Raw genomic sequence first — 13,582 nt, forward strand, 5'->3', positions numbered from 1 at the left:
AGGCGCCCAGCCGTTTGTGCTGGGCGCCTTCTCTGTACCTGAGCTGTTTCCTCTGGTCAGCACGTGAGCGTCCTTTCTCCCTGGCTTCAGCACAGAGGACGCTTCCTTTTCAGACATTTTCTTTAGGTTAATCCTTGATTTTGTTAAGCAGGTCTGAAGTCCCTGTCGTGTGGGTGCTGATTCTGACCGGTGTGGGAGGGATCCCATTTAAAGCTCCATAAGGACGTCAGGGGCCGGCTTTGTGTTAAAGATGTGAACGTTCTCAGTTGGAGCGCCGCATATGACGGCAGTGTTCTCTTCCCTTTAGAGATGGGGCCGGGAACTCCTTCGACCTCTCGTCCCTGTCGAGGTACAGCGACAACTGGGAAGCGGTCACAAGGACAGGGGCCACCGAGCACTACCTTCTCAACGTCTGCAAGTCCCTGGCCCCGCAGGCTGGCACGGGTGAGGGGACCCCTCGGTTCCAGGCCGTGGAGAGTTTACTGGGGTGGGTGGAGTGGAGAAGGGACTTGGTGGTGGTACATTGCTCTGCACCATGTAAGTGGTTTGGCCAAGAAGCGGGAGGAGGAGTTATTCAGAAGGTCTTGATGGCTGTCCCCGCTGTGGCCCAGGATAAATGAGTACTGCAGGCTCTGCCAAGGAGACCAGCCTTACAACGTGTTTTGAATCTGAGGAGGTAGAAGTAGGCATCTTGGAGCGACTGAATAAAATGGCCATCAGGTCCAGTAGCGTGCCTGCCCTTCCTCGCCAGATAAGGTTATAATCCTAGAGCACAAACTCCCATCGGCAGCTTTGAATTGTATCCCGTCCTGTTGCAGAGCCGTGTCCCCTGGAGGCAGCCGTCTGTCTGCTGAGTGGCTCCAAGCCTGTGAACCTCGGCCGAGTGAAGGACGGGCCCCAGTGGAAGGATGGCGCAACTGTTCTGCAGTACATTGACGGGGATCTGTGCCCAGACAAAATTCGGAAAAAGTCCACCACGATCCGATTCACCTGCAGTGAGAGCCAAGTGGTAAGAGGTGGATGTTTCTTAGCCCCCAACGCTGTGGCTTTGGAATTGGGACAGGTCCAAGGGTCCAGTCCAGGAATATCAGCATTCCTATTTGCCCTTGGGATGTAGTCGAAGAGCCCAGAATGATTGACTCAAGGGGCAGAGTCACCTTAGCCCTCGGTCCCTGGGCAGGAGTTTTCTCTGGCTCCCTAGTTGCCTGGCTGGCCTGGCAATTCTAGGTGAAGGTTAGCTGGCAATCTTGTTCAAGTTTGACTCAGTTGTCCTGAGGGCTGTGCGGAAAGCTGGCCTTTGACAGTGTGCCCGTCTTCTTGAAGGTGACCTGGACAGAGCAGGAGGGTTGGACAGAGTGGTCCCAGGGGTGGCTGCCTCTCCTCCCAGCCACATGTCTCGGTTCATCACTCACTGGCCCTGAACTATTTATTGACCCCTCGGTAGCACAACGTAGACCTGTCTTGCCAAATTGCCAGGTTTAAAGAGAATAGGTCACACCAGGGGTACATGGCAGCTGCCTGGCAAGTGGGGCTGGCCTTCCCTCGACACTTGGTCCCTCCCCCTGACCTGCTAGTGTGTGCAATTAGCAGGTTCCGATGGAACTGAAGTGAGATGCGGGTGAAGACCTGGGTGCAGTCAGGGTAGTGGTTCAGGTGGGGAATGATTGGACCAACCCCTGGCACATTGGGACAGATGGCTGGGGCTCTCTCCATTCCCTGGGGGTGGTGGGAGGAGCCCAGGGTGATGGGGCTCCGGGGCCAGCCATCCACCCTCTCGGCCTGGCCAGTGGCTGAGCCTCCCTCTGGGAAAGGTGTACAGAGAATTAGACTAAACCACTGGGTCCTGGGGCTCTGGAAACCCGGCCCAGAAATGCTTTCTCAAATCTGAACTTGAGCAGAGACTGGGAGAGGATGGGCCATGAAAGGAGGGACAGGGAGGGGAGGGTGTCTCCATGTAGATCAGTGCCTGGAGGGGTGGGGGAGCTCTGAGCTGCTGAACTCAGCTTACTGCTCTGTAACGTACTCCGAGCACTTTGGAAAGCCTGAAACAGCTGTAGCCAGTGCAAGGGGATGGCTGATAGCAGAGCTCTTTGTTTGGGCAGACTTTCCTTCATTGATTACTTATTCGATAGCCCTTTGGGCATCTGTTGCCCACCTTCTCCCCTGTCTCAGGCTTTAGCCTATGAAAACCTTCCCAGTAATGGGTAGGAGTGATGGGTAATGGAGTGAAACCCTTACACAGTCGCACTCCATTGCCACATATGTGCTGTGTCCCCGGGTGATACATATCTCCGGAACCCTTTGCTTTTCTGAAATCCTTCCATAAGGCCTGAGACAGACATTTCCACGTGCATGGTATGTTGCACAGGAGGTTCCTCTCGCTATCTGTTGAGCTTTTGTGCTCACTCTGGGGCTCTCTGTCCTTTGCTTGCAGAACTCCAGGCCCATGTTCATCAGTGCCGTGGAGGACTGCGAATATACCTTCTCCTGGCCCACCGCGGCCGCCTGCCCCGTGAGGAGCTACGTGCACGACAATTGCCAGGTCACCAACCCCGTCACAGGTCAGAGGCCAGCAGCAGCTGGATTGCCTGGGTGTACAGGCATGTGTGTGTGCTGGGGTGCATGTGTGCGGGTGTGTGTGCATGTGCAGGTGGGCGTGCAGGCGTGTGTGCAAGTGTGTATGTATGCGTGTGCACATATATGTGTACTTGGCTCTTCCTTGCATCCGCCCAGCTGCATTCACATGCAAGTCTCCTCCACTGGGAGAGGAGAAAGCCACGTTCTCTCCATGCTGCTTTGTGGGTGCTGCTGGCTTGGCTTTGCCGGTGGGGGCCCCTCCACCAGCCCTGGGCTCTCAGACCCACCGGTCCAAGCTCAGAGATCCCCTGGTGCCTTTGGAAGTTAACATGGCAGAAAACAGGGCACCTCCGCCATCCCTCTGCACTAGAAGCACAGAAATGCAGACTGGGCAGTCAGGCTGAGTCGGGGGATGCTCCCTGGTCCCCCTAGGCCCACAGGAACCTTGTGCCTGCCTGAGGGCCCACCCAGGAGGAGGAGGAGGCTGGAGCCCCACTTTGGGGGAGCGGTCTCATCTGTTTGTGGGTGGGGCCTAGTGACAAGGTTGTCGGGAGCATTTTCGGGGTTGTGTCCACGAAAGGGGCAGTGAGTTGTGGTGGGTAGGCAGAAATCCTGACACCATGACGTCATCCACATGTGGGTGCGCTACTGGGGGGCTTCCTGGAGTCACTGCATCCCTGGCCCCTTCCCTTCCAGGACACCTGTTCGACCTGAGCTCATTGAGTGGCAGGGCTGGCCACACCGCGGCTTACAGCGAGAAGGGGCTGGTCTACATCAGCATCTGCGGGGAGAACGAGAACTGTGCTCCCGGTGTGGGTGAGTCCCTCCCCTGGCGGCTCCCTCCCACCCCTGCCATCATCTTCCCACATCCCCGTGGCAGGCTGGGCCTGGGGAGACACGGTGGCTTCCTCCACTTCCTTCCCCCGTCAGGTGGGGCAGGTGATGAAAGGCCAGCGTGCAGCATGGCCTGAGATTGCCCTCGCCCAGAACTGCACATTCCCCTGCAATTTTGTTGCACTGGATTGGCAGAAGCCCCTGACGAGCACACGGGTTGCCCGAGGCCATGACTGTGTGCCTGCGTCGCTTATCCTCTCCCTTTGCCTTGGGTGCAGGCGCCTGCTTTGGGCAGACGAGGATTAGTGTGGGAAAGGCGAACAAGAGGCTGACCTACGTGGACCAGGTCTTACAGCTGGTTTATGAGGAAGGGTCGCCGTGTCCATCGAAGTCGGCCCTGCGCTACAAGAGCGTGTTCAGCTTTGTGTGCAAACCAGAGACAGGGCCGAGCGACAGGCCCGTGCTCATCTCCCTTGACAAGCAGACGTGCACACTGTTCTTCTCCTGGCACACACCTCTGGCCTGCGAGCAGGCGGTGAGTCCAGAGCTGGCCGGGCCGCATCTGAGCCCCCGGCACACACCCAGGTGCCCCTGGGCCCTGCTCTCCATCTCCCGGCTGATAACCGAGCGTGTCTCAGTTGCTCCTTGGTCTCAATAACAGAGTGGGCAGCAGGATCCAGGGTCACGTAGCCAGGCCTCTGGGGGCACCCTGCAAATTTTTGTGCTTTTTTGGGTTGCTGTTAAACTTTTAGGTTCCTAAGGGTGACTTAACAGTAATGAGGTAAATTTCATCCTGGACTCACCCAAGTCCTTTTCTCTGTAACAGATGGAATGTTCTGTGAAGAATGGAAGCTCTGTAATTGACTTGTCTCCTCTCATCCACCGCACGGGTGGTTATGAAGCATACGATGAAAGTGAGGACGGCACTTCCGACACCAACCCTGATTTCTACATCAACATTTGCCAGCCGCTAAACCCTATCCCCAAAGTGCCCTGCCCCGCTGGAGCAGCTGTGTGTAAAGTTCCTGTCGACGGTGCCCCCATAGTGAGTAGGGGGGAAATCCACAGGGCGAAACCAGTTTTACAAGATTTTTAGCAAGAAACTTCGTGTTGCGTTTCTCGGTTTTACTGGAGAGTTAGTTACTTGCACAGAAAGAACCAGTAGAGAAGCTGGGCTCTAGATGCTCAGGGTCCGCTAAGGGAAGACTAAAGTAAGGACTTTAAGTTGACTGATCAGCCTTTCGCATTAGCCAGAGAGTCTTTGAGCTTTGGGAGAAAATTTGGGAACTCGCATGTATCCGTCCACATGTGTTAGGAGCTGCAGGACTGGCTCTGATCAAGGAAAAACTTTTACTTCCAAGGGGCAAGAGAGGAGTGGGCAGAACATAGCTTCTTTCTTTGATATGCATTTCTCGGCTGATTAAAACTCTTTTGAAATGCAAGCACTTTCTTTAGTGAAGAGCTTAATCAAGGATAGGAGCAGACTTGCTAGATAGAAAGCTCAATATTTGGGCTTGAACGTTTTAGTATAATACTTACATTTTTGGTACTGATTTGAGTGTTTTAAAATTGTCTTCAATATTATACTCATATTTTTCAAACTTTTGGTACATTTGATTACTTTGAAATGCCTCTCAGAAGTCATCTATTACTCTCTTTCTATCTTATGCTTTAAATGGCGAGTCCTTTCATAAGATCCTCAGCTGCAGGTCATTTTCTGAGCGTACCCGGAACCACGTTTGCCAGATTTTCAAAACTGTAATAGTTCTTTAATCGGTGGCTGTTTTCTGAACATCAGTACTGGTCTCCCAGGGATGAATGAAGAGCACTGAGGTTGAGAAAGACATTTTGGGGCAGAGGCAGCTAAGATCCTGTTCTTAATCTCTCACCTCTTTCATGCATTTGCTTATTCACTCAAAAAGGTTATTGAGAAGCCACAGTGTATCAGGTGCTGTGCTACGCAGTGAAAACAAGCAAAGAATAAGAGCACTCTCTCCTCCAGGATGGTGCAGTGTGAGTGTTTTGATGAGTAAACAGGCGCAGTGCTGGAAATTGCAACCGAGGACAGCCCAGCGGCCGTGGGTGCTATTTTATGTCCGGCATGGTGGACTCTTGCCATCCACAGTCAGGCAACAGAGGGACCAATGTATTCTTGATAAGCCTGGAGAGAGAAACCAGTTGGTACAAAGCTGATAACCACTGACTGCCGAATTTTGGTGTAGCATCTAAGGGAAGGCTCCTCAAGTGCATTGATATTATTTCTTAGGTGTTACCTCAGTTTTCAAAAATGATGCTGTATAATTTCTGCAGTTCTACCTCAGTCCTTTGATTCCACTGATTAATTCCCTGAAATGTCATTTTCTTTTGTCTTTTGTTTAGGATATTGGACGAATCACAGGACCTCCAATATTTAATCCTACAGCTAATGAAATTTACTTGAATTTTGAAAGCAGTACTCCTTGTTTAGCAGACAAACACTTCAACTACACTTCCCTCATCGCCTTCCACTGTAAGCGAGGCGTGAGCATGGTGAGTGCACTGCCTGTGTGTCATGGTTAGTAATCAAGAGCCAAAAAAAGACTGGTTAACCCACCATAAAGAGTATTTCAGGTTTAAGGATGCCCTTATCTGGAGCATCTGCCCCGGAGAACATGGGACCTCAGGGGTGCATCTGAATGGTGTAATGCCAGTGATTTAGGAGTGAGTGGGCTCACGCTGAGTTGACAGGGCAGATTTGGCACATGCAGGCTTGCTGTCGCTTAACAGTTTATAAAACTTGATTATAGAAGTGGCGCTCGACTTTGCCTGTGATGTATGAAAGTGTCTTTTTATTTTACTGCCACATTATGACATTGTTCTCACTGGGAAGTCAGACAGGCTTTTGGCAGCTGTCACCATACAGGCCAGCGCCCCAAGTTCAGCAACACCAACAGCCTTCTGGAATCAGAAGAGCTACAACAGAGTACGTTTTACTTAACAAGGAGGTGATTAACTCCTACTTTATGTGCATTTTTAAAGTAACACCAGCTTACATTAGAATCCTGCTTCATTCTGAAGAGTTTTTGCATGTGTTTTCTCTTCCTTTAGTAGTGTTAGTAGTGGCCCATCAGTCCATGTCTGAGGCCCAGCGCCCCTTTCCCACAGAGGAGAGCTGTGTGCGGGTGCTGCTGCAGTCCTCCCTCCCCCTACAAAGGCACAGAATCTCCAAATGTGTTCCGACAGCCTGAGTCCCACAGCTGAGGCCTGGGAAGGCCCCAGGTTTCAAAAATCTCTGCTCTTCTTCAAAACAGGGGACCCCCAAGCTTTTGAGAACCAGCGAGTGCGACTTTGTGTTCGAGTGGGAGACTCCAATCGTTTGTCCCGATGAAGTGAAAACCGAAGGCTGCTCTCTGACTGATGAGCAGCTCTATTACAGCTTTAACTTATCCAGTCTCTCCAAAAGCACCTTCAAAGTAAGGCGGTTCATCCAGAACATTGTGGCTTAAGTGTGTCTGTCATGGTCATGACAAAGTTTATAACTTGGTGGAAAGCATTTTGGTATTTTTGCATTCACACATCTACTCTGGTAATAGGCTCTCTTAACCATTAGAGGACATACAAAGGTGTTGGCAGTCCATGGAGGGGGCAACGGCTCTAGTCCTGGTGTTGCATCAGGGAGCTCTCTGGGTTGTGTGGTTAACTAATCACTGCTCCTATATGCACTGTACCTTGTGCTTTTGCAGAGTGTTTGGGTACATAGGATTTTGTGAGGATTAAACAAGTTGGACAGTGGAGTCCCTTCATACCGCAGATGAAGGACAGAGAAGTGGTGGGGTGTGTAGAGATGCACGTGACAAGGTGCCTAGAAGAGAGCAGGCCAAGTCTAGTGCCCAATCCCACATCCTTTCCTTTCTCCCTAGTGGCAAGTGTTTCCCACACATCCTGGTCCACTGTTATGTGTTGGCTGAAGTGGCCCCATGAAGCAGGCTGTGCACTTGTGAAAATCATTGAGAAATGTCTTTCTTTAATGTCTCTGTTGGTTTCTACCTTTTAGTGACTATGTCTTGAGGTGTGACCCACAATGCACTTCCTTTGTTGGCCCCGAGTCTCACACGTGGAGATGAGAGGCTGTCACACATGGGCGAGGCCTCCTTCCAGCTGGGCCCACACTCTGGGCAGCGTAGGGGCTGGCAGAATTCCACATGGAATTTCCCCTCTGTCCCTAGCTTTGCTTTAAGATCAGGTAGATATTTTACCTGCCATGGAAGTGATGGATGGAGGAAGATGTAGAGCCCCACCCCCACCCCAATTGAGAAACATGGGAATGTGCATGCTGGAGACCTGGCCTGGTGGGGCCGTGGCCCTGCATTTGTGATGATGATGAGCTCTTTCATGGTTGGGAGATTTTAGACCTCAAGCCCAGTGATCTAGATATTGTCAAATTCCACCAGTGCATGAATCATGCCTGTAAGACCCCAACAACTCCGATGGACAGCAGTGGGGAGCAGTTGGTCTCAGAATTCTGTGCTCAGCTCTCTGGTATTTCTAATGGTGACCTTCATGTGGGTATAGAGTTCCCTCATGACTGGAGGGCAAGGAAGGTTTGATCCTGGCAGAGGATGGAGGGTGAAGAAGGGAAGGTCCCAGTATAATGACTGGCATTTACTCTCTATTGCTTAGCTCATTGAATCTTCAGAACACCCCATTTGACAGGTGAGGAAGCTTGGGCTTCAGTAGGGGAGGATGAGTTGCTGGAGATCTCACAGCTGGCTCCTTACAGTAGGTCCAGTGCCCTTTCTGCTGCAGCCTTGGGCCAAACTGTCCATTAGGCCAGGGTCAGTGGTAGGTGTGGCTCTTCAGTGAGGCTGAGCAAGATGCCCAGAGAGCCAGCTGGGTGGTGGTGGCAGCCCTTGGCCACCTCGGGTGGAGAGAGTCTTAGGACCCGGAGAGGATGACAGGTGTGTACTAGGGTTCTGCTACACCATGGATACGTTCCAGCCTTTCTTTCCTTCATGACCATTCCCCATCCCTTTGCTGATGGTTATTTCTCCTACCTGGCTGCAGTGCTGTTGACACCTGTGCTATGCCTATCTGTCCAGGTGACTCGGGACGCACGCACGTACAATGTGGGGGTGTGTACTGCGGCCGCAGGTGTGCAGCAGAGTGGCTGCAAGGACGGCGGGGTCTGCCTGCTCTCAGGGAGCAAGGGCATCTCTTTTGGACGGCTGGCATCCATGAGGCTGGACTACAGGCACCAGGATGAAGCAGTCATCCTAAGTTATGTCAATGGCGATAGCTGCCCTCCAGGTAAATCTTTGTAACGGATGAATTTGAAATCCCTAGCGAAGGGGGACTTGAAAATGGGAAAAAAACAAGGAAACTCCCAACACTGTGCATGCCGAGACCGTGGATTTGAACATGAGCCCTTAGGCGGTAACACTTCTGCAGGTGATGTGCTGCACACTGCGATTTACTTATAAGACTGTGGTGGGTGATCCCTGGGTGTGCTAGTATGGAATGGACGGCCTCTGTGGGTCCTGTTGGACATCCCTGGGTGGCCGCTCAGGCTTGACAAGGCGCCGCTGGTGTGATACTGTACCCGGGTTGTTGGGCTGCTCTTCTCGCTCCAGAAACGGACGAAGGAGACCCCTGTGTGTTCCCCTTCACGTACAACGGAAAGAGCTATGACGACTGCATCTTTGAGGGACGGGCAAACCTGTGGTGTGCAACCACCGCCGACTATGACAGAGACCATGAATGGGGCTTCTGCCAGCACTGTAAGTGGGGCACCCGTGTGCAGCCCTGCTGGGAAACCCCAGGGCTTGCCGCCCACCCGTGCCGTGGTCGTGACTCTCCAAACGGATGCGCATAATTCCGTTGCATGGAATCCTTTCCCAGAAAGTGTATTTAGGGTTTAGCCTATTGGCTTGCTCATCGGGGCAGTCCCCCCCTCACCATGAACGTGATTATTTAATCACCCCTTGGGATTTACCACGCATCCTGCAGGCGGAGTGCAGCAGAGCTGAGCCCACTCACTGGCCTCGGGGCCTCTTGCCCACCGGTGACGTTTTCAGCTCTGGGGATTCACATTCGGGCCTCAGCTGAACGCCTGCCCGTTGCGGGTCTGCAGGGTGGCTAGTGAGAGCACAGGAAAAGCAGTGGCTTCGTTCACTGACTTTCGGGGGCTGAGGATGTGGTGGTGAGCCTGAACTTTGCCTCCTGGTCCTGTACTGCTTCGAGCCCGGCGATGTGGGAGACTTTCCAAGGCGCGGGTCCTCAACGAGAGGAAATAAATGCCCCTGAGTTATTTAATTCTTGTAAACAACCATGGGACACGTTGTTGAATCTACAAGGAACTCCCCTAGTTTTGTTTTGGGGCCTGTAAGGGCAGAACATTTTTCCTGGTCTATATCGGAAGACACATTTTTAAACTAACAAGTATTTTGTTGTTATTAGTTTTATGTTTTTGATGTCATTAGTATATTGCTCAGAAGTCACTGAGTGCCCCTTTGTGTGCTGCAGCTGTGGGATTATTGAGAAGCACAAGTTGCCCCGGGGGAACTTGGTCTGTTTAGCATTGGCAGACAAATGAATGACACAAAGCACCGCTGGCGGGGCACCACTGGGTGGAGGAGTGGCGAGGCGACAGATGGGCCCCGTGGGTGCTGAGTGTAGCAGAGGGGAGAGGTGTGTGGAAACAAGCATCAGAACCGAGGCCGAGGTCTCACGGTGCCCATGCCACCCCTCTCCCCCCAGCAAACAGCCACCGGACCTCTACCATCATATTCAAGTGTGACGAAGAGGCCGATATCGGAAGGCCACAAGTCTTCAATGAGATTCGTGGGTGCGAGGTGACGTTTGAGTGGAAAACCAAAGTTGTCTGCCCTCCAAAGAAGATGGAGTGCAAGTTCATTCAGAACCACAGAACCTACGACCTGAGGCTTCTGTCCTCTCTCACGGGGTCCTGGCTCTTTGCCCACGAAGGCACCTCGTGAGTGCCCGTCACCATTTGCCAGGGTTGCATTCTCCTTGTGAGCTTCAGATCCACCCTTGGTGGTGGGTTCCGCGTGTGAAGGGCTGGAGCACGGCATACCCGCGGGACCCACGGCAGCTTTGGCTGCAGGGGCCGTCCTGGGAAGGGGGCCGGCTGTGTGCTGTGTGCGGCGGGGAGTCCTGGGGAGCAGAAACAAGCCCTTCCGGATCCCGAGACCCTGGGCGTCCACTGTCAGCCTGGGGGACTTGCTTGTGATGGGTCCGTGTTCCTGTCTGGGGAGCGGGGGTTGCTGCACAGGGTCTCTGGCCTGGCCCCTAGGCTGTGCCATGGCCTGAGGTTCCCGTGACTGGCTGCAGGGGAGCAGTGCACTTGGAGAGGCCCAGCAGCTGGCCTAAGTAAATGGCTTGCCAGGGTTTGAGCTCTGCCTGCCCTGCTCCGGGGCCCTGCTTTCGGCCAACCCGCTTTCCTCCCTGCGCACCTGCTTGATAAAGTCACCTGTCCCGTCGTGAAGCAGTCTCTGGTTTGTCTGTATCTGTAAACCTGTTTTGTGATAAATCACAGATGATACAGAATGCTTAATCATCAGGCTATCCTCCCCCTCCCCCCAAAAGTTAAGTATGAAAAGGTCTGTCCTCTCAGTGTGTCAGGGTGGACACTTAGTGAGGCCCTCTCCCGCCCCTCCATGTCCTCTTACAGGTACTTCATCAATCTGTGCCAGCGGGTGTACAAAGGACCCCTCGGCTGCTCCGACAGGGCCAGCGTTTGCAAAAAGGACGCGACGGGCCACGCGCAGGTCTTGGGCCTTGTTCACACCCAGAAGCTGGATGTCTCGGGTGAGGCCTGGGGGCGCCAGGCGCTCTGTGGGTGGCGGCTGGGGTGGGAAGACCAGGGGTCCGCGGGGCAGCGGAGGCTGTGGTTGGACCCCGCAGGTGGTACCCCAACAGCTGTCTTCTGGGCTCCTGGCAGCTGCAGGCGCTGAGACCCGTTCTCCTTGGCGCCACCCCATCCCCGGGGAAGGGGAGCCCCTGCGTGTGCAGGGCCTCGCCCTTGCACCTGCATGTAGGCGCCTGTTCAGGGAGCCCAGCAGGGATACAACCCTGTAATGTCGTAATTAACAATTTGGGGAAAAAATGGTTCATTTTTTAGCAGTTTTAATGGAAAATTCATCTTATAGTTGGCTGCAAGATTTTTTCTTCATTACTTGAAGGAGGCAGACAGGACTTTCTTAGTGTGAGACCAGTTGGGGTGCAGTGGGGGGCCCAGTGAAGGAAAGAATCATCTTTGCCTGTTAGACCAGGGTGGGCTTCCCTGGGCCATCCTGATGAAGCCAGAGAATAAATGTAAATTAATTTAGTCCAGGCTGTTTGCAAAGAAGTGGAGAAAGGGCCTCCTGGGAAACCACTATCGCCTGGAGTAATGCCGGTTGGCGGGCAGTGGAGGGAGGACCTCCCGGTGGGACACGGTGGCCCCACCTCCAGCCCGGAGTGTCCCGCGTGGAGAGCCTTAGCAGTCACCATGCCGTTGCCACGTTGTACCAGAGGGTGACATGGGAGGTGGTTGAGGGACGCCTTCCTCTGTTCTCTCGTGGTGTATGTATGGGCTGTTGGACGGTCTTTCCCTCAGTGTCCCATTGCCAGCTGAAGAAAGACTGAAATATTTAAGGCTTCACTAAAAGTTTGGGGTGGGAGGAACAAGAGAGGATAGTAGATCTAATGACCACCATGACACTAGATACAGATGGGGCATTAAATTGCACAGAGTTTCTGCTTGGGGAGATGGAAAGGTTTCGGCAGTGGGCACTGGTGATGGGAGCCCAGCACTGTGCAGTGATCCACAGCACTGAATCTTATATTTGAGCGTGGTCAAAGGGCAAGTTTTAGGTTGTATACATGTTACCAGGATAAAAAACAGCAACATGATACTGACAACACAAATAGTGAATCCTATTTTAAATGATGGAGTAGAGTTAACATGACAGTTATAAAAATGTTCTTTTGTGAATTTTAACAAATGTTCCGTGCCAGTGCCAGTTGTTAATAATTGGGCACTGTGTGGGAACTCTGTGTTTTTTTAATGCAGTTTTATTGAGGTATGTTCACACAGCATAGAAACTCCCCGAAGTATACAATCGCAGGCTCACAGCATGGCTCACACATGGTTGTGCATACAGCCCCATGATCACACATAGGACATTTTCATTACCCCCAAAAAGGAATAAAAATAAAAAATAAAACCCTGGTCCTCCCATAGTCTTTATCCCCCCATATTATTGACCCATAGTGTTGGTGTGATGTATTTATTACTGTTGATGCAAGAATATTAAAATATTACTGTTAATTATAGTCCATAGTTTGCAACAGGAACATTTTCCCCGTGTATATTCCTCTATTGTTAACTCCTATACCAGTGCCGTACATCTGCTGTAGTTCATGAGAGAACTTACAGCTTATAGTTAATCATGGACATCGTCCACCACGAGATTCACCGTGTTACATGTTCCCGTATCTTAACCTCCAGCTTTTTCCTGGTGACATACATGCCCCTGAACCTCCCCTTACACACCCACCTGCCACTCAGCACTGTTATTCTCACCATAGCATGCTCCCGCCACCTCTGTGCATTTCCAGGCGTTTCGGTTCACCCTAACATTCTGCTCCCCATTCTTTAACCTTTTTCTATATCATGGTAACCTATAGTGTAGATTTTGTGCCTATGGGGAATTCTGTATTTCTTCTCTTTTGAATGTTAGAAATTTCTTAGAGCTATATTTTATGCATGATTTTTCTATAAACCCACAACATCTCTAACTTTAAAAAAAAAAAAAGAGAGAACGCTGGGATTGTTTTCCAAGACAGAAATTACACACTAGACAGCCAGAAGCCCTGAGAAAGCCAGGGTGTGCTCTGTCTCTGTTTTTCTTTTCCTTTGTGATGTCTGGCACCCGCCCCCTGCGATTGCGAGGGAAAGTACCAGAAGCCATAATGAAATTGCAGGGATGTGGAGTGGCGAGTAATTGAAGTCCTGCCCCAGGCACAGAGTGCCTGGCTCTTTATGGGCTGCTGGGAGCCCTCCCATTTTGGGTAGTGTCTCCATTTTACAGATGAGAACATTGAGGTCAGCAGTGCACCCCCCATAGCCCAACCCCAGGGGGAGTGGGAGGGCGTGGATCTGAACCTGGGTCTTTCTGTGAGCTGGCAA

At 52.1% G+C, this 13,582-nt stretch overlaps 1 protein-coding gene across 2 annotated transcripts in view; it reads left to right on the forward strand.

Annotated features, from left to right (window-relative positions):
- Positions 1–13,582, forward strand: part of IGF2R (insulin like growth factor 2 receptor) — a 109,172-nt gene that overhangs the window by 82,669 nt on the left and 12,921 nt on the right. For both annotated transcript variants that reach the window (XM_077120771.1, XM_077120772.1), the window contains 12 exons: positions 308–444; positions 819–1,009; positions 2,435–2,561; positions 3,274–3,393; positions 3,690–3,946; positions 4,238–4,456; positions 5,791–5,940; positions 6,702–6,863; positions 8,490–8,697; positions 9,021–9,167; positions 10,147–10,381; positions 11,081–11,217. In XM_077120771.1, the coding sequence (XP_076976886.1) occupies positions 308–444; positions 819–1,009; positions 2,435–2,561; positions 3,274–3,393; positions 3,690–3,946; positions 4,238–4,456; positions 5,791–5,940; positions 6,702–6,863; positions 8,490–8,697; positions 9,021–9,167; positions 10,147–10,381; positions 11,081–11,217 (2,090 nt within the window). The remainder of the gene's footprint in view (positions 1–307; positions 445–818; positions 1,010–2,434; positions 2,562–3,273; positions 3,394–3,689; positions 3,947–4,237; positions 4,457–5,790; positions 5,941–6,701; positions 6,864–8,489; positions 8,698–9,020; positions 9,168–10,146; positions 10,382–11,080; positions 11,218–13,582) is intronic.

Source organism: Tamandua tetradactyla, chromosome 11 (assembly GCF_023851605.1).
Source record: "Tamandua tetradactyla isolate mTamTet1 chromosome 11, mTamTet1.pri, whole genome shotgun sequence".
NCBI classification, from domain to species: Eukaryota; Metazoa; Chordata; class Mammalia; order Pilosa; family Myrmecophagidae; genus Tamandua; species Tamandua tetradactyla.